Source organism: Alosa sapidissima, chromosome 22, assembly GCF_018492685.1.
Source record: "Alosa sapidissima isolate fAloSap1 chromosome 22, fAloSap1.pri, whole genome shotgun sequence".
Taxonomy (NCBI): Eukaryota; Metazoa; Chordata; class Actinopteri; order Clupeiformes; family Clupeidae; genus Alosa; species Alosa sapidissima.
Window position 1 is genome coordinate 1338985 of NC_055978.1, and position 23637 is coordinate 1362621.

A 23637-nucleotide genomic window follows, 5' to 3' on the forward strand; every position below is an offset into this window, starting at 1 on the left:
TAGTTTTGTTCCAATTTACCGTTGTGCATGGCTTTAAACATTGTGTGCGCTTTAACATCAGCCTATAAGCATTATTCCAGCTGCGCTAAGGTTTTGACAAGCACCACAATTTTGCCTACCTTGTTGTAGCCCATCTGAAATAACTCCAAACTTTGCTATGTTTCCTCCATCCTTTCGTTGTTTTCAAAAAAGTTTTATATCCATGATGGCCTTGAAGTCTTGAGTTTGTGAATTCGCTTAAATAAGCTTATTATGTGCTGTTAACCAGCAACCATGGACAGTAAAAGAAAGCAGCAAGTAGCCTTGGCTACAATTTCTGTAGTTGCTGCGTCCATTCATTGTTATTCTCTCTCCTGCTCAAACAAAAGTTGTGCGTGCATTAAGTTGATGATAACGTGTTTACAAACTCTACATAAAATATTGTAAATAGCCTACTGTCATGCAGTTAATGGGGATACTGTGCAGAGTTGGAAAGTTAGGTCAACTTGGAAACTGTTTACAGCCGTAGCTTACACTTGCAGGAGCGCTTGCTTGGGCGCCTGTGTTGCGCAATGCACTTTGCTCCTCTCATCTATACGACGCAGTTCCCATTTCTCCAAACCATACATAATTACAAGGACAAATATTGCTACACGAGGGAAATCAGTGTGGTGTCCGATGTGAAACAATAGGTATAAATCTAGTGAACACATTTCCACGAATCACGGATGTGTTAATGACATAAATTAGGAAATATTAGTGGACTTAATGAGACGTGATGTTGAACTGCATGCCGATGCCATTTAACCCAAATGCCCCAGCAGCAGCATGGGAGAGGAGAGCTTATCTGACAGATCTGCATTGTCTATAGTGAGGTAATGTTAGATTACATTGCAAAAATATCACCATGCATTCATAACCTCGTGATTCAGTGAGAGTGATCCCAAAACATCGGAAAGTGACATTTCTGTATTACATTTTGTCAAGAGGAAAAATCAATAGCAAACTGTTCCCAACTGACTATAGCGCTGTGAACCGTTCCTGGCTGCGCCTGGCAAATCCACCATCATAATAGCAATCCGCTATGTGAGATGATGCTCTGATTGGTTTATTGCACGTTACGCCCAAACCACACCCATGAATAATGTAGCTACTACAGACCACCCCATTTTAGATTTGCGTCAGGCGCAACAGTCATAATCCCGCCGGTAAAATAGAAACAGCGCCCAAGATCCGCCCACAAAGCGATTTGCGCAAAGTCAATTGTGCTAAAGTGCAAGATAGAGCCCTTAGTGTGCAAAAGAAATTATTGAATTTCTTCCTAAGGTGGACATTTCTCAGCTGTAGTGGTTTTGGTAGAGTGGTTTTGTTTTTGTACATTGGAATCATGACAGTCAGTTTGTCACATTAAAATGTCTTTTCCCTGATACCTGTGTGATACAAGTCAAAAATAGAATGCAACATTATATAAAAATCGCATCAGTCCTGGTGTGTACACCCTGTTTGTATTTTCTCAATATTTTGTGTCATGTCTGGTATGTAAAGGCTTTAAGGCTTCAAAGCCACCTACCAGTAGGATAATTACCTTAGGGCTAAGGCTAAAGCAACAGTGGACAGACTCAAATACAGTAAATATTCTAGATTCTGGCTTAGTCAAAGCTCTGTAGGCGTGCCATTCAAACCACCTTTTTCATACCAAGAAAGATGAAAAGTACTGCAGAATAATGTGCAGAGTTGATACTCTCTCACTTCAAAGACTGCACCAGAGTGGTTCTCCACGCCTTAATGTACAAAGGTTGAGTAGTTATGAAAGTAAAATACTTTAGTTGTAGTCAGGGACAGAGCCAGACCTTGTACACATGCATGGCTTAGCCCAGTCTGTAACACAGGAATGCTAGGGGTCTAGGTCATACCCCCAGTGAGAAAACTTTGAATATTGACTTCTGGCGAATTTTTTTCCGCTGGTAGACGACTGGCAGTAGAGGGTCTTACAGAGGCTGCAGAGGAGGATTTCAGATGTTTGCAGTGGTGATGAATCTGGTTCATTTTATGTAGTTCTATTCCATTTTTTTATTAGAATAATGATTAAACATAAGTTTGTAAGTGCAGGCGTTCTTCAGAAATGATGGTGTATTTTAGTGTATAGTGTAGCCTAGTGGAAATATCGGTTTACCTTGTACTCCTCTGAATTTGTGCTTGCACATGTGCAGATGTTATGTAGCCCAAGGCACAGATGATTGTTCGGTGTCTAACCCTGGAAATACCGATCACACCCTATCTCTCTCTCCCACTCGCTTCCTGTCACTCTCTACTGTTCTGTCTGATAAAAGGCATAAAAAGCGTCTAGTGACTTTTACCATTGGAGAGCTGAAATTGTGCAGTCTCTCATGATATGCGTGTGATATCTGTGCGATTAGAACTTGATGAGCAATTCAACTGAGATGAATGGAAGTGTAATTTATGTCCATAGCGAAAAAGATTCAGGGCTTTTTTTTTTTAAAAGATATGGGGCTTGAGCCCCTCCCCTTGTTCAGCCACTGGTTGTAGTTTATTTTTAATTTCAGTAGAGCAATTATGCCTTCCGATATTTGTGTTTGTTATGTAAACCATACAATAGTGATGATTTTCTGGGGGATATGGATATGCTTGCAAGCCATTGTACAAGCTCTTGATATGAGTTCTTATACATGAAGCACACCACTTATTCGCATCGATCTCAGTTTTGTACAAATAATTGTGAAATAATTACTGTATACTTGATGCACTTTTTTTCCCATTTTCTTAACGGAGTGCCTGTTGCCACTTGCCACACCCAGCCCCACACACTGATATCCCAAAGCAGAACAAAAATAATAGTTGATATATGACTGTATTGAAATGGCTGTGAATGCAATGATATACAACTTCCAGTTCCACATCAAAGATCAAAAGCACAAAATCCAATTCCCCATGAAAAACAAAACTACACACGCATTTAACTTCACAATGATTCAGTGGATGGTATAGACTGAAGATGAATAAGAACAGTTGTCAGGGGCACAAAAGCACTACACTGGTCTTATAGGACAGAGACAAAGAGATACAATAGTATCTTGGCTTTTGTGATGACTGTGAAACAGAGATCCTACCTCCTAACACACATAAATGCACACACAAATGTACACACACACAAACAGGGCTTCACACTGATTGTACCTAGACAGGTTACCCTCGTCCAGCAGTCCCTGGCACTCATCTAGCACATTGGGTTCACTGTGGACGGCAGGAAAAGCATTATGGAGAGGATGGACAGGCTAACTGCCCTTGAAAAATCCCTCTGAAGAGGAGGAGCTGTACTATAAGGTCACACCCAGAGCCATGTTCATAAAGTCTAGAATATTTGCTGTTGAACAGATAATGCTGTGTATTTCACCATATCAATCTCAATGAGAAAAAAACACTACTTTCTGAGAGAGCCATCTAATCATCCCATGTCTGATGTCAATATTTGGTCAGGTTGATTAAAGGGTAATTCTGTCATTTTCAACCAGGGAAAGAGTTGTATATAGTTGGGGGTGCTTGCACTCACAAGTTGAGGTGGAATCTATACTTGCTATGTTTGGGGTATAGGCCTATATTGCACATCTACAGTAAGCTTTACAAGCTCAGAGTAACGGCAATAGGGTTATTCCATGTCAATTCACCCAGATTTAGATACTTAAAACATTTATGACTGATTCATATTAAACTAATCACAATGGAAATATTAAAAAGGCAAGTTCATATTGCCACCAGTAGCAGCAGCATACATGGAATCTACACCGGAAAAGACCCCAGTGGTTTAATGGTTAAACCCAGAGCCGTATAAAGGTACCTTTATATGGCTCTGGTTAAACCCTTAGCTAAGAACGTCTGCTGTTTACTCAGACACAATTTACTCTAAATACCCTTGTTTAAATACGTAAAAGACTTTTAAATAATTAATGCAAACACTAGCAACCTAGTTTTTCATCTACTATCAGTTCTGTAGATTGGAAAGAAGTACAAACAAAGCTGGTGGTGTCCATCGGTGTTGCATCTTAGGCAAGCAGGCTGAGAAGGAATGCTAGAAGGTATCGCCTTCCTTTATGAATATAATCATTATTGATGAGATTCAGAAATAATCTTACAAGTTTCACATACGATAAACAAAACGCTTGCATATCACCAATCTCTGCATAGACACTAATTGCTAATTAGTAGCCAAAAAAGTGGTAACAAAGTATGTCAACAAAAAAATATAGGGCGCTAAGTGCAACAAACTTTTAGATGTAATCCCACCCATGAAAACAAAGACTGCTTGAACATGTGCAAACATTTGTGTTTTACTAAAGGACAAAATGACATACAGTATGTCATATAGGCTACCATACCAATTTATGATAATAGTCAGTGTAAGCCGTTAAAGATGGAATATTTAGCCATGTAGGCAAAATAGGCATAAGGAATGAATATGTGGCCACAAATGATTAAATGCCAGTCATATATGATCATAACCATTCTCAACCCCTTTTACTTTGCATTTAGCCATACTGACTTACTGACCATACTGAATAGATTACCGAAGTGTGATGTTCCGTTTCCATGACGGCAGAATCACTGGATCTAAACAAACTTTCGAAGTGGCTTAAAGGACCAGTATGTAGGAAATAATAGAAAATAAATTGTAACCATTCCAAAAATGATCACCATTATGTCATCAGAGAGTAAGGAAACACGATGAATTGAAGTAATGGCTTATTTGACAACATTACTATAACCCGTAAAACCCCGTAAAACCAGTGAAAAAAAATGGGGCGGAATCTCTTGGAATTTTCGTTTATGTTTTGAATGATTAATTCTAGAATAGCGTATTAATAATGGGTTGTCGCGTCCCCCCATTTGGGTTGCCAAATTAGCAAAAGCCAACTGTCAACAGCTGTCAGTTGTAGTCATGAATGAGTAGCCTATCCTACGAGAGGCAGGCACATTGCCAAAATTAAAACAAGAAACCAATTAAGTGGACATCGGAGGAGCTTCCTGAGATGGCGACGTCTTCGTTAAACGAAGAATATAAAGTCTGACGCGGAGCTGGCCATATTTCTCCATGACAGGTAGCCTAGGCTAAACTTCATCTGCATCGCTAACTTCAGCTAAATATGTTATGTTGGTTAGAGAGGTATTTTTTGTTTTCACTGTTTCCGTAATGTGTAGCTGGGTCATGGTTGGAGAAACGTTTAAGCAGCTGCAGGTCAACTAACGTTAACTAAGTCTGCATTACATCTGGCAACCCAGAAGAGGCTCGCGTCTAGGTAGTCTTGAGAACGTTCACCAGTGTTTTGATTTTGGCCTACAGAACGTTCGGTAACAATCCTACAAATCGCTCCTTTAAATAGCATTGAATGTAGACATGTGGCATCATTTCTAGTTAATAAATTGTTTTAAATGTAGGCCATAGCCATTTAAACTCGTTTTACCTGCTAGGCAGCAGCTTAGCCACATAACACAGATTAGGCAGGTGTAATACAGTAGAAAGAAACAAAATTCCAGTGGATATTTCACGTCTGGTAGCTGTTAAGAGTGAAGTTTTTGCCAAAAAAATAAAGCCAAAACACGTCTGTGAATTTAAGGATTTTAACCGCATGCTGTGAAGTTACATGCAGGTCTTTTTTACGGAGGAAATCCATGCTAAAATAAAACTCTGTAGTCACGAATTTGATTGTGTTGGTATGAATATATGTTGTAGTATGTGATTCCTACAGTGTAAGAAAAATATACTAATGTCTTAGAAACTTAAAATTATTGAAATAGATTAAGGAAGCCACCGCTATGGTGAATTACTATGGTTAGATTGATTTGTTTAGATCCAGTGAAATTGCTGCTTTGACAACGCTACGTCATGGTACTCTATTCCATACTTTATGCGAGCATAAATGTATATATAGTTTTCTGATGTACAAGCATTTCATTAATGTGGACCACTGTTTTTGTAAGTGAATGTCTGTGTGGTTGTTTAGTGTTTCTGTTTAGCCTGAGTAATGTGTTTTGTCTAAATGGGTATGCACCTGTGGCTCGGAAGCATGGTGCCACTGATGTGTTCAGGCTGTGAAGTTCCAGTGGCATGGCTGGAAAAGCGTCGATGAGTGATAGCACTTGGAATAAATGCCTCATGCTCACTTACAACACTGGGTATACTCATGGAATCATCTGGAACGAGAAAGATGAATGACATCAGAGATGAGACATGTCAGTTGATCTACTGAGCATGTAAGTGACAGACAGCATTATAATGTAAGAGTTAAATGTGAAAGAGTGAAAGACTAAAACATGTCTGACTCTCTTCATCTTCCTCATCAGTGCGGCTAAGTGTGTCTTGGGATGGTTGGCGTGATGGCTGGCTGTCCTGCTCCCAGACCGTCCCTGTGCCAGTGTTTGAACGGGACATGGTGGCCAGACTTAAGCGGTAGGCTGATGTGGATGTTCCCACCGTACTAATAGACGTCTTTCCCTGATATGCTAGACAGAAAAAGAGCAACAGGTTAAAATATGGAAATCAAACAAAGCTTCTGAAACATGCATCTCATTCATTGATTGTGAGCCTAAAAAATAATAATAAATGTATCTGCCTTTCAATGTCAGTCGTAAGCAAGGCTTTGAACCGGTTCACAGAACGAAAAAAACGAAAACCAGAAACTTTTGATGTTTTGCTGGGAGCAGAAACGAAACCAGAAACTTTACATTTTTTAATGTTCCGGAACAGAATTTTTTCCGTTCTTTGACAAGATTTCTATGCAATATGACTTGGGGAGGTTCACTTCCAGCCCTTCACTCATCGGGAGAAATATAATAGAGAAGTTTGCCGCCAGCTGTACAGGCAGAATCTTTTTTCATTTCCCTCTGGGCCCTGACAAAGTTATTGACGTTTGTTTAAAAGTCTATATTCATAATGGCAGCTGTACGTACACCATTGTGATTTTGTATTGTCTGATGACATAAGAGAGACAAAAATGCACTGATTGGGCCCTGACCAGGTTTGGCCAATTGATGTTCACAATGGCAGCTATGTAGCCTACCATATTTTAGTTATTTGCATTAGTTGCATAGGCTTTTGGATGGATGTAAGAACTACAGTGATGCTTCTGTAATGCTTTGTGGTTTTGTACTGTTGGATGACAAGAGAAACAAACTGATTGGGCCTTGACCAGGTATGGTCAATTGAAGTTCTCAATGACCGCTATGTAGCCTGCCCTATTTGTCATTTGAGCTGTGTTAGAAGTATAATGGATATGTGTTCAGTTGTTTGCCAATAAACGACATGGCAGACATTTTCCTTGTCTTAATTCATGTATAATACTGAAAAAATGTAGGCATGTCAGAATTACAGTTATGCCGCTTACATGATAGTGCTTTTTTAATGTTTGATTACAGGATAGAGACTTAAGGAAAAATATAGTTGCAAGCAGCAATGAGGGGGCCAAGCAGAATAGGCTGGAGTAGCCATGGCGACAAGATAGAACTCAGCAGACATCCGCAATCAACACTTTCAACTAGTCACTTTCACATCAAAACATAACTGATTTTGTAGGGCTGAAACAGGGCTGAGAATTGCCTCCGCCAGCCAGCCCCCCACCTAATCACCCCTGCCCGTCCTGCTCCGCCCCGCCCTTGCATGCACGCATTAGAATTAAATGGATGGAACATGTTGTCATCAGTTTCACATCAAAAAATAAAAGATTGATAAAACACATCAGCAACTACAGATCAAAATGCAATATTGCTAATTGCAGCACCCCCTACAGGTCAAAGGTCACCGAAGTTTTTGAGCGTCCTCCTAATGGGGTCATGAATTCATGTAGTAAGGTTGGTTATGATACATGGCAGGGTTGCTGAGATATGAGCTCACTTCCTGTTTGGCAGCTTCGCCGCAAATTTCGATTGGCTGTTACAGCCGAATGCTTCTGTCAATTGTTCCAGAAAGCAATGCACTGATAAGGCATGGGCTGAAGATGGTCTCTGTCAATTTTGGTAAGGATCCGCTGAAATTTGTGACTTGCGAAAACTTGTACGTGTTTTTGATTAAATCCAATATGGCGTCCGAATCAATTACGATGACATCACAAGTTGGCTTGGGTCGGCCTAAGGACCTCCAACAGTATTACCAGACACCACTAGTGTGTTTTAATTCTAAGCACAACAGCAGCTACAGGCCAAAAGGCATGTTTCTAAATTACAGCGCCCCCTAGAGGTCAAAGGTCACCAGATTTCTTGAGCGTCCCCCTGATTGGGTCCTGAGTCCATGTACAAAGTTTGGTTATGATAGATTAATGGGTTGCTGAGATATGCGCTCACTTCCTGTTTGGCGGCTTCGCCGCAATTTTTGATTGGCTGTTATGGCCGAACGGTTTTAGTTCTGAAGACGAAAAGGAGTATCTTTTGTGAGGCTTGGTCTGAAGATCATGTGTGTCAGGTTTGGTGTCGATTGGACAAAATTTGTGACCTGTGAAAACTTTTTAGTGTTTTTGATTAATTGCAAAATGGTGGAAAATCCATCATGGCGGGAAATGACGTCATAGGGTGCGTTGAACTCGGCTTGGTCCAAGGATTCCAACGATATCTCCTTTTTGACAATCGGCCATACGGGTCAAAAGTTACGTGCGTGAACGCATGTCCAACTTTGGCCTGTTGGTGGCGCTAGAGCGCTCAAGGTGCCGGTATGAAACTTGAAATTATTCATGAGACTGTCCTCAATCAGTGTGCCAAATTTCACAACTTTTCACCAGACGGTTCTATGGGCTGCCATAGACTCCAATGGCGGAGGAAAGATGTTAAATAATAATAAGAAGAAGAAATCAGAGAAACACAATGGGTGCCTTCGCAGCTTCGCTGCTTGGCCCCCAATTATGTAGACTAACAATATAATTTTAAAGTCCTAATGATCAGCCTACTTATTTGTATGTCCCGCAGCTGACATGGAACGTTATTAACCGCATGGGCTCCCTCAAATTCCATAGCACATCTCACTTTGCCTCACGACACACCAAACACCTAATGGCTTATATTCATCTTGTTTTATTATCTCAAGTGCCATAACTTAATGTGGTGATATGATGTTGACTGTGACTGAGTTTTGAGAATAGTCTTTCCGGTATAAATACCGGTAATTCCGGTATTTAGCACTTTGGGCCCTATCATGACATTCTAAAGCGCATCGTCACTCGTCAAAAGTCTATTCAAATTTAGTAGGATGTCCAGTTCACATTGGGAGGGGTTTCGTTATCAAACGTGGAGCGCATGGCGCAACAAGGTGTTCCTAGGTTTTTTAATCAGTCATATGGGTGTGTTTGGGGCGTAACATCATTTTAAACCAATGAGAATGACATGTCATTTCCTTTTAACGGCGCAAAACGCGATATGTCAAATAAATGCATCGGTATTTTGGCATTCAACGGCGCATTTGAAGGAGGCTGCTTGCGAGACCGTATGGAATAGTCATTCTTAAACCATGTGTAGCCAGTTGCATTCTCGCTCTGTCTGTCTCCTCCTGCTTACCTTACACACTGGTCTCTAACGAAGGGGGCGGGGCAGGCATGTAGCTATCCATTCATTCAGATCCTGGTATTAGGCCATGGTATAAAGGTGCCTAGTAGGTCGGACTGTCTTCCTCTCTGTCTCTCGCTCGGTTTGTCCCTGGGTTTCACGCAGGAGCCAATCGCCAGCTCTGCGTCTCCCTTACTCTGCCGTGGCTGTATGGAACCTGACCTGTCTAGCATTAGATAACTCTCCCCTGCAGCTTATGACGACGGCACGGCGTGTCTGTTTTACGCGTTCTTTAGGCCTACTGGCTAACCAGTGACTGCAAGTGTTTGGTAGCATGGCTTCGTCAAGTTTGCTTGTTTAGTGCGGTCACGCTGCTGTCTTGTCCATAGCATTAGTTTTCACTTATTTTTGTGTTTACGTCATCACAGCTCCTCCGTGTCGCGGTAGCTGACCTGTTTGTGTTGCTCTTTGCTTGATTGGGATTTCCCAGGCGGGTTTGTTTGTTTGTTTTTGTTTGCTGGTCTGTTTTGCTTTTGCCTTAGTGTGTGTGGGATCGTGTTTTCTGAGTTTGTAGTGTGTCTGCATGCCTAGCTTTTATCCCAGCGAGGATTATTTCCCTGGCTCAATAGCTTTACATCTTTAATTGGTATAACCTACATGCTGGTGTTTGTGGTTGCTGTGCTCCTTTTTGATCAGTTTATGTGTTGGCAGGCCTGTGGGTTATCTTCGGCGGGGGGGTAGCTAGTCACCTGGTGGCGGGCTTGTGAACTTCACTTTGGAGTGTAATATCGGTGGTGGCTTGCTGTGACAATGGTGTAACACTTTTCTGCAGTGAGAGTGCACGTGTGGACACCTTCCTTGATAGTCTGCTTCCCCCCATCCAGGTAAGCCCCGCCTGCCAGTATAATTTTCTGTTTTATTTTGGTGTGTGCAACATTCCCAGCTGATGTGTTAGAATTGCTTGTGCTATTTAACTCATGTCATGCATCCTACACGACAGTAAAAAGATACAATAAGAACACTAAAATAAAGTATATTTTTATATGTTTCTAACCCCTGCCAGTTATTTTCAGTTTCAGCAACAGATCACACCACACTCCCCCCTCCCCCTCCCCAACAGTGCTTTCAATAAACGGGCATTTGATTTGATTGGAATTCACGCGTCTGCCTTTTTGTATTTGAACCTGTGCATATTGATGACTAAACTGGGTTCAGGATACCTGGTGTATTGTTCTGGAGTCCCTGGGCATTAGGTCCAGGGTGGCGTAGTCGACACAAACAATCTCCACTATTGATCCGGTCACACATGCTTTACTAAAACCTAGCATAGCCTTCACGCATTTGCACTCGTCTATTATTTGAACTCATTGGCAGTGAAACTAACTTCATCAAGGAGTCAGTCAACGACAAGACAGTTATATGCAGTTACTTTCACTATTGACTGACAATGGGTTACCACCGAAAACATAGGCTGGAAAAAGCAACACTTACCCCAATATTGCTCAAATGACTAAATAAAACTACATTCATCCTGCAGAGGAGTTGCTTATATCTCGTGACAGTGCGTCTTCAGCTGTGCTCCATACGTGTCTCTCGCCTCTCCCCTAATCACTTTTAACCGTCATTACCAATTTGCAAATGATGGTGAATATCATCATGAGATGTACAGTATTTCGTAATATCTTTATTCTAATTATGTTTCCCATTGTAATCGTGCAATTTGTAATGCTTTGCATGGACGTGCGCTGGTGTGCGTTCATGAATGATAGAAGGATGGTGCGTGCACCTGCCAATATGACTGTTGACATGCGCTCTTAAAATAGCATATGAACAACTCGCCATTGACTTCTGACCAGGTTTAGGTGGTGTATGATAGCGATTTTTAGACAACGCGCTAGGACCCTCCCTAGGTTGTTAATTGCCACACCCCTGGGCGCAATGTTTAAAAAATAAACGTGCAAAATACCGAATTCAACTTTGCGCGGGTGAAAAACGAACTTTACGCCATGCGCGGGTGCCCAAAATACAGCCCTTAGAGTCCCTTTTCTGGTTTGTTTTGGATGAACTAGAATGGTGGACAGTGAAATTTTGACGATTGGTCCTGTCTTGACTTTTCTGACTCGTTTTGAATCGCCTTTACTGCTTTACAGAGTGGCTGCCTACAGGCATGCACAAACATGTCCTTAAAACAACCCTTAACGTTCTTTTCAAAACTGTGCAACTCACCGAGTGGTTAGTGGTGTTCGTTGATCAAATATATTGGCGCAATGTATGATTTCCAGCCGTCTTATTTGCTATTGTGGAACTATTTTTTCAGACACCTCACAACCGCGTATAAACGTCCGCTCAATATTTGAGCCTGAAGTATAGACAGTAAAAGAAGGTCTCGTGGAAGGTCTCTTCGGGGTGTTTTCACATAATGTCCATAAAAAGAACCAAACTCAGACTCAGGGGATCAGAAAGTGGACCAAATGTAAATGAGGTTTTTTAGCCAAGTATACTTGCATATACAAGGAATTTGTGCTCTGGTTTTTACCCATCCAGGGGTACAAGGATACAAGGATACAATGAAGTTTATTGTCACATGCATATAGTTACTGGAAGTAAGAAATGCAGTGAAATTATGTCTGGTGTCAGCCTATTTGTGTATTTATGTGTATTTATATTTATTATTTGCCAATTTTACAAATGCATCATTAACAACAACAAAAATGTTCCCTTCGTGTTTTGATCCAATAGAGACCAGTGTGTTGCACTCAAAAATAATTTGGAAAATATGCAAGACGTACATTTTCAGTTCTTCAACTGGAACATTTTCACGTATGTTCACCTGGTCATCGAGTTTATCTGGCTAGATTTTTTTACTCTGATTCCACAAAAGAAAAGGGAGCTACTGAACTGACCTGACATCAGGTCACTGGGTACACCTGTTTAATGGGCGTGTATTGTGTCAGTTTACACATGTCTCAATTTTACTCCAAATAAATTGAAAAGGACTGTGGATGCTTGAACATTACAACAAGGTCACCTTATCTGTTTCAGAGTTAGTGTACCTGAGAATGGGGCCTTGGTTATAAAGGGCTGTCGCAGTCCACTCGCCTATGAAATAGCTGTTGGACTTACTCATTTGCACCATCACCATGACACTCACTCACACAGAGCACCTTACCTTACTATGCACAGAGAATCACAGGCTCAGTCCCTGCCTCAGTCATTGCAAGCACATTCTCGTGTGCGTTCAGACACGCTCTTAATTAAATGGAGTAGCATACGTTCAAGTTAGATCTTAATGGAGAGGAGCTGAAAAGTATTATCTTTATGTAACTGTTGCAGTTGGTGCATTTTGACATTGTAAACGTTATCTAACAAGAGTGAAAAGCAGTTTGCAGTAAAGCTACTATTTGGCTAAATGTTGGTTCCTCTTTATCTTCAGCTAACTCCACAGACAGTAAAATAAACTCTCAGGCTTGCGGTTTTAGGTTTTGCGGCTTCCGTTACGTGACATCAGCCCCCCACAAAGGTAAACACTATTGAGTTAATATTTTGTAACGCATTATGTATTTCAAAATGAATCGCGGCGATTAACACGTTAATTTTTGTTGGCCCTAAAGACACCTGGACTCGGTCGAGACCAAAAGCCATATTTGGCAAGACCAGTGGCCGAGACCGAGACAAGACCAAGTCCAAATACTAGCGAGTCCGAGACAAGTCCGAGACCATAGAAAAACGGTCTCGAGTCCGGACTCGAGTCCAAGACCGGACTCGAGTACTACAGCCCTGCTATACAGATCACCGTGCAAAAACCACTGACGTTAATGCTACCCAGATAGCAAAATCAGATTGGCAGATAGCGGTATGCCACTTGTGGCCCGCCGTTGGACCACCATCTCTTTAAATTTAATTTGTCACGAATATTAAGAAAAGTTAATAAAATGATATATGGAGTATAACTGAACTAATGAAAAAGATTTTAAACCAATAGTGGCAAAATATTGGGCAATTTGTCTGCAACCCGCCAGCGGACCGCCAGAGAACCGATGAGCAAAATGCCAGTGGACAGCCAGCTATAGCCCCAATGGACTGACAGTGGACCGCCAGCCTCTTGCTATCTGGGTAGCTAGCTAGTGAAAGATTAAGACTGATTATGTTAGACTACGTTAACATTCGATGTAGTAAGAATATAGTAGTTGGCTAATGAGCATTTTCATCTTTTGACAGGGAACCTGGTTACTATGCCCACGTTGTTGGCTTAGTAACCTACATTATGTCAAGCTGTTGCAAACGCAAGAGGTCGTCCTGTAGGCTGTTGATGAAATATACCCCCGTTTTCTAGCCTCTCTGGGTAACGGCTATCGGTATTACACGTCCCCCATGCACAACTTTTGACCATGGTTATCCGTCTGGGTTTTTTGAGGAAATAAACTCCATAAATAACCATTAATTTGTAGTTGTATGCCTCCTCCCTGTTGTTTCCTATGGAGTTGTTCAAGCTGATGTCCGAATCAGTGGAGGCTGGACTGTCATTGGCTCATCTGCGTTCTAAGGGTTCTCAATCACCTGACTAGAACTGACACTTGACTATAAAAACAGCACTCACGGATTGCTCTTATTGTACTCTACCTTTTAAACTGTTTTAGAAATGTTGGGTGAATTGTTTTAAGTTTTAAACTGTTTACCATGTTGTAAGTCGTTTTGGCTTAAAAAGCGTCAGCCAAATGTAATGTAATGTAATGTAATATGCACAAAAAATGCTGAGTCATCGATCTGAGTTTGTTTACATACAGCACACTGCTTGCTACAGTAAGCCTCCTCTACATACTTGCTGCACACTGTCCCCCCATCCCTACATACACAGCACATTGTCTTCAGGATCTTCTCCAACACACATCCTCTACATACTTACAGCACACTGCCCCCACCTACCCACACACACACTACACACACACACACACACAGTCACTGCTCCACTCCCCTCCCGCCCACACACACATCTTCGCTTGCATCGTCATCACTCACATACATACAGTACTCAGCTTGCAATAGTAAGTCCCTTCACCATACTTGCAGTACACTGCCCCCCCCCCCCCCCCCCCCTCTCCCCTACATACACAGCACATTATTTCATCAGGAAGCTTCTCCAACACACATCACCAACATACTTACAGCACACTGCCCCCCTCCCCCCCCAATACACAGCACATTGTCTCATGAGGAAGCTTCTCCAACACACATATTGCACACTGCCCTCTCCCCACATACACAGCACACTATCCCATCTCCCTTGTCATCCCCCCAACACACACACCAAGACCCCTGGCAGACCCCAAGGTTTCTTCCTTGGTAAGGGAGTTTTTCCTTGCCCCTGTTGCTCTTGGGTGCTCCTTGTTGGTGCCCCCCCCCCAATCCCAATCCTCCCCCACCTTTCTTATGCAGCCCTTGCACTTTTTACCCCCCCCCCCCATAAATGCACAAATAGGCTGACACCAGACATAATTTCACTGCATTTCTTACTTCAGTAACTATATACATGTGACAATAAACTTCCTTGTATCCTTGTTTAGAAAGCTGAAAAGGGACCAATTGTGAAAACACCCTTATTTAGGCTATTTGTAGCAGGGAAGATTCATTCACTGTCAGAATTTCTATGCATTGGGTGACATTGACTTTAAATGACTCAAAGGCCTCAAGATATCCAGATCTATTTAGTGAGTTATCTAATCACTACACTCCGTAAAAGGAGTTGAGTTTACCAGCTCTAACTGCATTAACATCAGTGCTTATGACGTGCTTTGAGAGACATATAGAATACTTTATCTGTTCATCTATATCTGGCTTATTAGACCCCTTTCAGTGATCATGAGAAGCAAAATACTCAGTTGTGGGGTGTTCAGATAGGAGGACAAATCAGCAAATCCATGAATGATGCTCTCAAATTGTCGTTCCAACCACCAAACCAAGATTGTGATGGAAGTTAGCCAACAACGCTTTCTAGAAATGGTATTAATACTCATTTAGTGGTTTTGGAAGTAGGATATCTGGGTAATGCATCCAACAATTAATTATGTCCATGTTGTCCAGTGTGATAAGCCACTGTCTTTTTTTACAGTAAAGAGAAATAGGTGGAAACATTTACTGATACAGTTTTCTTCTTTGTCTGTCCATCCGTCTGAATGAATGAATGAATGAATGAATATATATTGTTTTACCTGAGCCACTGTGCACTGCCTCCTTTAGGATCTTCAGCTCGTTACTAAATTCTGCAAACAGAGAGCTCTTGCAGAGTGGCCGCGGGATAAAGCGTCTCTCCAGTTGATCCGCAATGTGGTGCCGCGCTGTGATCTCTTCCTGAGACTCGGCAGGCTGTGTCAGGAGCTGTGCAGACACAAAGAAACACCCAAATTAGAATAAACCAGTCTGAATGTACTGTATGACTTACAGTATGCCTGAATTTATTTTAGAATTGAACATATGAAAATAATAACTATCATCGTTTCTAGATTAGAAGTATTGATGATTGAATTACTAACTTTTGCCTTGTAGATTTTATACTTTTACTTTGAAAAACAATATAACTGTGATTTAAGTGACTGCTGAGAGCTAAAGGGGAACATTTTAACCTGGGCCCTATTTTTTGTAGCCTGGCCACACCTACTAGATCTCCTTTCAGGAAGTCAAGTCGGTCAAGTCAAGTCGAGTCAAGTCGGCTTTTATTGTCAATTTCTTTACATGCACTGGTCATACAAAGAATTGAAATTTCGTTTCTTACTTTCCCATGCAGACATAGACATGCTTTAAATACAGACATAGACATACTATGGACATAGCCATAGACAATAAACATTAAATTAAAGTGCAAGACTGAAATATAGAACATGTATGTATCAAAATAGAAATATAGGACATATATATAAAAAAAAAATAGAGGTAGTTGTGTTGTATATTTCTATAGTCTTAACAGTTACATGAAGTTTAAACTTGTGCTTGTGTGACCTGTATATTTACATTGATATGCAGTATGCAGTAATTCAAGTATATCAGGCTTGATGTGAAGCAGCAACACGTTTGGCTGCGCAGTCACAGTGCAGTTCCACATGGCGGTGTTGGGGGGGGGGGGGGGGGGTTTGGTAGACAGGATCCTAGTTTCCTAGGTTCCTGGTTGGCTGGTGGGTGGGGGGGGCTGTCAGTGATGGGAGAGTGGGTAGAGTGTTCAGCATCCTGATTGCTTGGTGGATGAAGCTACTTGCCAGTCTGGTGGTGCGGGAGCGGAGGCTCCTGTACCGCTTTCCAGAGGGCAGGAGGCTGAACAGTTTGTGTGCAGGGTGGGTTGTATCCTTGACAATCATTAGTGCTTTGCGGGTGAGGCGGGTGGTGTAAATGTCCTGCAGGGAGGGGAGTGGTGCTCCAATGATCCTCTTAGCTGTGTTAACAGTGCGCTGGAGGGTCTTCCTGTTCTGATCTGTACAGCTTCCGCCCCACACTGTGATGCTGCTGGAGACGATGCTCTCGATGGTCCCTCTGTAGAATGTAGTCATGACAGGAGGCGTGGCACTTGCCTTCTTCAATTTGCGCAAGAAGTAGAGGCGCTGCTGGGCTTTCTTCGCCAGTGATGCTGTGTTGGTGGTCCAGGAGAGGTCGTCGCTGATGTGCACCCCCAGAAATTTTGTGCTGCTCACTCTCTCCACAGCATCTCCGTCGATGGACAGTGGTGGCAGTTGTTTGTGGCCTCTCTGAAAGTTGACAACAATCTCCTTGGTCTTGCTGACATTTAGCAGGAGGTTGTTGTCTTTGCACCATTTAGCCAGCAGGTCTACTTCTTCTCTGTAGTGAGCCTCATCGCCCTTAGTGATGAGGCCCACCAGTGTTGTGTCGTCCGCAAAGGAAGATACTAGTCTGGAACGTGATAGTTCACCAGCATTTCCATTGGTCGGCAGACTACCTGCCCAATCAGCAGCAAGAGGGGGTGACGAAACCGAAAGGGCACCATGCTAGCTATACAATGCTAGCTACACCAAAAGAGCTATACTACGCATTCATATAGGGCAAGTAGAAACTTTGATTGACCCATACAAACACATACAAAATTACATATTTTAATGTATTTAACATATTTTAATGTACAATTTGTTTTGAATGAAATAAATAACTATTACTGTCATAGCATTTATATGCCCACTTGTCAATAAAATTCAAGAGTGACGGAATTGTGTATTGGTAAACAGAACAACACGGGTGAGCAAAACAAATCCGGGGGTGGGGGGCACCACATCAGTTCAACATTGGAGTATAGTGAAAGTGTAATCATGATATGCAGACATTACTACTAGGTAGGTTAATTGAATAAACCCATTATAAATGGGTGTACCAGTGAACAGCTGTTATAAGAACAAGACATCTGCCACAGGTCAAGGACGTTGGTGTTGAGGTACAGTTTCCGATGGCACAGAAACTCCTTTCTTGTAGATATGACTTGAGCCAGTTGATAACTAATCCTGTAAATCCAACCCAGTGTTCTAGTAAAATATTGTGATCAATAGTGTCAAATGCTGCACTAAGGTCAAGTAGCACTAGGACTGATGTTTTACCTGAATATGTGTTGAGGCGTATGTCATTGAAAACCTTGAGAGCTGTTTAAGTGCTGTGATTTGCCCGGAAACCAGACTGAAAGTAATCAAAATACCCATTTGATGGTGGTTAGTTGATTAAAGACTACTTTGTGGAAATTGCAGTAAATCGCAACAGACAATTTCTCACGTTGAGCACACAAATGCGTGTGTCGTTTATTTTCATAGGAAAAAACACTGAAATCAAAAATGGCGCTGTCCAGCAACAAAACAGGCATGGGGCTCAACGTCATCACACATTCATAACATTTAAAGGGGCCGCGATCCCTGAACAGTCATACTTACATGAAGTAACTAAGGACAGTAAATTACATGCATAACATATTAGTTTAGGTGAAACAAAGGTGAATTATGTATGTCACATTCATTACACCAGATCAGTCAACGGGGAGGTGGGCGTATTAACCGTCCACAACGGCTGTGCTGTACTGTAAGTCGATGAGACCCAACTGCGGTAGGTGTCCCGTCATGATACGGGTGTGGGGCATGGAGTGTGGGAGGCTTGGGAGGGAGGAGAGCAGGGGGTGGGGTCAGAGAGTGGTGCTAGGGACAAAATCCCCTGGAACCCGCAGTGGCTGTCCATAAACAAGCGGATGAGGACTGTCCTTTAGCGCGGTCCTGATGCCCAGCATCACCCATGGGAGTTTGTCGACCCAGTTGCTGTCTTTGAGGCTGGCACGCAGGGCAGCCTTCATTGACCTATAAAAAGTTCACAGAGTCCTTTTACCTGAGGGTGATTTGCAGTCGTGCGGTGGAGTTTCACTCGGAGGCTCTGTGCGACAGCGTTCCACAGCTCAGACGTGAACTGCGCACCTCGGTCAGAGGATATATCTGAAAGAGTGCCGAAACGGGCAACACAGGTGCCGATAAATGCCCGTGTCATCTCAACAGACGCCACCGACATCAGTGGGCAGAGGGCCGACCAGATCTACGTTTACATGTTTAAAACGTCTCTCTGGAACCGGGAACAAGCTTTAGTGTGACAGTGTACTTTGACCCGTTGGCACTCAACACAGGTGTTAGCCTAGTCCCTAACGTCCTTTTTGAGGTCGTGCCAGACAAACTTTGCTGCAACCAGTCTCTATGACGCTTTCGAACCTGGGTGGGAGAGACCATGGATGGCATTAAAAACTTGTCGTCTCCATCCTGTGGGAACGACTGGTCGAGGACTGCCTGTGGAGACGTCACACAGGAGCAGGGTGACAGCATCGCCAAAAACCAGGTCCTCGATCTGCAGCCCTGTAGTCGAGGTCCTCAGGAGTTGCACGTCTGGGTCTGTGGTCTGATTTTCTGAGTCAGGCCCCGCCTACCCACTGCTTGTAGACAGCACCGACAGCGTAGTCCAGGGCATCCAAGTTCATGGTGATGGAGGCTGTTGAAGAAGGATGCGCCAGCATAGTGGCGTTCGCCAGGGCTGCCTTAGTGGCAGCAAAAGCCTTGTCCCTGCTCTCAGACCAGTCCACAAGGTGCTTGGGCTTACTTTTCAAGGCTTCGTGCAAGGGGCACATGAGCTGAGCGGCTCGAGGGATGAAGCGGTTGTAAAAGTTCACCATGCCGAGGAACTCCTGCAGGTATTTGACAGTGAGCGGGCGTGGGAACTGTGTGACCGCCTCCACCTTTGATGGGAGAGGGACTGCACCATCCTTAGTGACTCTGTGTCCCAGGAAGTCAATGGTGGAGAGACCAAACTGGCACTTGGCGGGGTTGACAATTAGCCTGTATTGGCTAAGTCGTTCAAAAAGGGTTCGGAGGTGCACCAGGTGCTGAGATTTGGACGTGCTCACTACGAGGATGTCACCCAGGTACACAAAAAGAAAAGGTAGGTCCCGTAAAACAGAGGGGTGAGGCGGGTGACAAGATTGGGCTGCGTTTTTCATGATCACTGCTGTTTTGGGAATGTCCAGTGGTTGTACCGGCACCTGATGATATCCTCAGACGAGGTCCACCTTGGAAAAAATCACCTAACCTGCCAGGTGTGCTGAAAAATCCTGTATGTTGAGAACTGGCTGGTTTGGGGACGATGTGGAGGGGTGATGCCCACAGGCTGTCGGATTGACGGACTATACCCAGGCGTTCCATGTTTGCAAGCTCACCATGCTTCACGGCGGATGCAGAAAAAAATGGGCTGAGTGAGCCCTGGGAACCCAGCAAATAGACGGTGGAAGTCCTCGGAGGCTGAGAGCATACTAGACAGTCGTATGGAGTCAGTCCCGCTGAGCGTGCACATATAACAACAAAACGTGACGGCGTCAATCAAATGGCGGTTCTTTACGTCCACCAACAGTTCATGTGCACACAGAAAATCGGCGCCGAGAAGGGGAACGGCAACCTTTGCCGCAACAAAGTCCCAACCAAACCGCTGTCCTCCGAAACACAATTAAACGTACCTCGTTCCATATGTGCAGATGGGTTACCATTGGCAGCTTCCATAGGGGGGCTGTGGCGGTCGGTTGCAATGTCCAAACGGGATGCAGGCAGGACGCTCCTCTGTGCTCCCGTGTCGCACAGGAAACATCATCCAGAGATGCTGTCACGGATGAAAAGCAGCCTGCCTACGCGGCCGACACTCATGGCCACTACTGAGTGCCGGCCCTGGCATTTCCCGACCCGCCGAAACTGCATGGCGAACGGCATTTGTTAGCCTTAGGTCCAAACTTTGCATGATAGCCTGCCCACAAGCCTGAAGACTATTGGGGGCCAGAAGACTGCTGCCGACGAGAAGTGGTTGCAGCGATGAGTGTGGAGTCGTCCAACATCACAGGAGAGATGTGCTCGGGGAAAAACGTGGCCACACAATGCCCCTGACTCGCCAGGAAAAATGTATCAGCCTCTTCAGCCAGTCTCTGACAATCAGTGATTGTGGTGTTGGCTAGTGCAGCCCTGACTTGGAAAGGCAGCTGATGCAGAAAAAGTTGGATGAGAAGAAAATCGGGTCTATGCTCACCCAAAGAGATCCAGCATACCATCCATGAGCTCAGATGGTTTGCCGTCACCCAGTCCTTGAAGGGAGAAAAGCCTGCTGGCTCTCTCAGCATCTGACAGTTCAACAGTTTTCAACAGGCTATATACTTCTTAGTTGCCGGAGGATTTTTAATTAGTCACACCACTCTGGATGCTGTTGAATTTCCGAGAGCCGACACAACGTAGTAGTACTTTGTTGTATCCGCGGTGATCTCTCGCAACGCGAACTATGCTTCAGTCTGGGCGAACCATGCCGACGCCGACGATTTCCAGAATTCGGGGAGTTTGGGGGTAACAGCGTTCGCGGTATACATATTAGTTTATCACTGCATGAAGAACCATGCGAAGAACAAAGTGCTGCGTTTATAATGAATGGTGTGTAGAACCACACTTGATAACAAAGGTGAATTATGTATGTCACATTCACTACAACATTTTCAATAATTTTGCCAATAAAAGGTAGATTAGATATGGGCCTGTATTTGTTTAGGATGGAGGCATACAGCATTCTTCTTGAGAAGTGGCTTTACAGCCACTGTTTTCAGTGACTTAGGAAAAGGGCCAGACAGCAGCGATACATTTACAATTTGAAGGACATCTGTCGCTATAAGGTGAAAAACAGTTTTGAAGAAATTGGTAGGCAGAGAGTCTATCACGCTGAACTCTGACATCAAGTTAAGTTTCCCTCTATTTGTAACTGGGAGTTCTGGATGTTGAATTAGTAACTGAGCTCAATGTTGAGTCTGATTTTGTCACTTTTACCTTTGAAAAAAGATGTAAACTCATTGCATTTATTAGTTGAGAGAAGTTCAGGCGCTAATTGTGATGGGGGATTTGTTAACTTATCGACAGTTGAAAATAGAATACAAGTGTTTTTTGAACTTCTACTAAGGATGTTAGAAAAGAAAGACTGTCTTGCTTTGCATATTTCAGAGTTATATGTGCGGAGCATCTCTTTATGGATTTCATAGTGGATCTGAAGTTTGTATTTACGCCATCTTCTTTCAGTCTTCCTACACTCTCTTTTTAGGAGTTTAACTGCTGGATTTTGCCTCCATGGTGCTTTCTGTTTGTCCTTAATTTTCTTATTTTCTTGAATTGTAATGGAGCAATGTCATCTATAATTTTTGCATTAAAGTGATCAAATAAGTCTTCTACCATGTCTGACAGTTGACTTGACGTCTGTGAAAATGTTTGCTCAAAGAGAGCACTTGTCTGATCGTTTATGATTATCCTTTTTACCATCATATCTCTGTTCTGAGTGTGTGGACATAGACACATCAAAGAACACGCAGAAATGATCAGACATGTCTTTTACAGCTGTAGAGACATTGAGACCCTTTGTGATAACAAGGTCGTATGGCTGAGAGAGTGTGTTGGCCCCTGTACATGCTGTGTTAGGGAGAAAGTATTGGTAAGTGCAATTAATTCCTTGGCATAATTATTTTCAGGATTATCCACATGCAAGTTTAAATCCCCAGATATAATAAGACAGTCAAACTCTATGCAAATGACTGTTAGCAGTTCACCTACTGTAGCTCTTCAAGAAAAACTTTAGCTAAATGTCTTGGAGGCCTGTAAATTGTCAGTAATAAAATCTGAGGAGAAGACTTAATGCGTGCACACCGATATTCAAATGAAGTAAAGTCACCGAATGATGACTGATTGCACTGAACGTCTTGAAAATTGTGGCTATCCCCCCTCCTCTTTTATTTGCTCTGGTAGCACTCAAAAAACTGTCTTCTGGTTAGTACTTTGGCTGCGGCATTTTGGATAAGCTGGAGTTTGTTTAGGGTCTGTTTTGTCAGTCCTGCAAAAAGTGTGTTACAATAGTCTAATCGACTAGATATAAAAGCATGAACCAGCTTTTCATAGTCTGCTTGAGTTGAAAAGCATCTAACCTTAGATATATTTCTAAGATGATAAAATGCAGTCTTGAAAATATTAGATATGTGTTTCTGAAAGTTAAGAACGCATCTAAGATCAAGCCTAGATTTCTGACGTGTGTGTGTTGTCGACACAACATGAGGTTGTATTTTTTTAATTGTCCTACAAAAATATGGACACCTTGTGCAAAAGCCATTACTCATGACACACAGCTGCATGTTTTAATAGAATATAAAATGTACAGTATATCTAATTTTCTTTATAAGAGCTATATGATTTATATAACAGTTACATTGAAAGGGGAGGAAGATTTTACACCTACCTTACACTGAATGAAGGGCCGCAACAGGACAAAGATAGGTATGCGTGTGCGTACAATGAAGTCAATAAAATCCCAGAATGCCATTCCGCCCACCTTCCTTATAGCCATTTCTTTCACCTGTAGACTAAGCTGGTACCACTGGCTGCCCAACTGCCTCTCAAAACACACCAACACCACCTTAAGAGCTGAGAAAACAGATTAATGTACATACATATTCTCACAACACAATTACATTTTTTTTTTGTGGTGCCAGACTTAATAATGTACCCTAAATGTGAGTGGCTGAAGCAGTATTTTATGTGATATATCATATATGCAATATATATTTATATT

At 42.7% G+C, this 23637-nt stretch overlaps 1 protein-coding gene and 1 long non-coding RNA gene across 10 annotated transcripts in view; one reads left to right on the forward strand and one right to left on the reverse strand.

Moving 5' to 3' along the window:
* The window catches only part of LOC121696861 (protein unc-80 homolog), a 239077-nt gene that overhangs the window by 19983 nt on the left and 195457 nt on the right, over positions 1-23637 (reverse strand). For 6 of the 9 annotated variants that reach the window (XM_042077933.1, XM_042077929.1, XM_042077928.1 and 3 more), the window contains 5 exons: positions 23305-23489; positions 15720-15885; positions 6313-6492; positions 6042-6183; positions 3175-3231 (listed from right to left, as the gene is read on the reverse strand). In XM_042077933.1, the coding sequence (XP_041933867.1) occupies positions 3175-3231; positions 6042-6183; positions 6313-6492; positions 15720-15885; positions 23305-23489 (730 nt within the window). The remainder of the gene's footprint in view (positions 1-3174; positions 3232-6041; positions 6184-6312; positions 6493-15719; positions 15886-23304; positions 23490-23637) is intronic. The other 3 variants (XM_042077934.1, XM_042077932.1, XM_042077931.1) reach the window with 1 other exon arrangement.
* Positions 5666-7301, forward strand: LOC121696883. The gene is made up of 2 exons (XR_006026345.1): positions 5666-6243; positions 6334-7301. It is a non-coding gene; the product is annotated as an uncharacterized LOC121696883 (long non-coding RNA).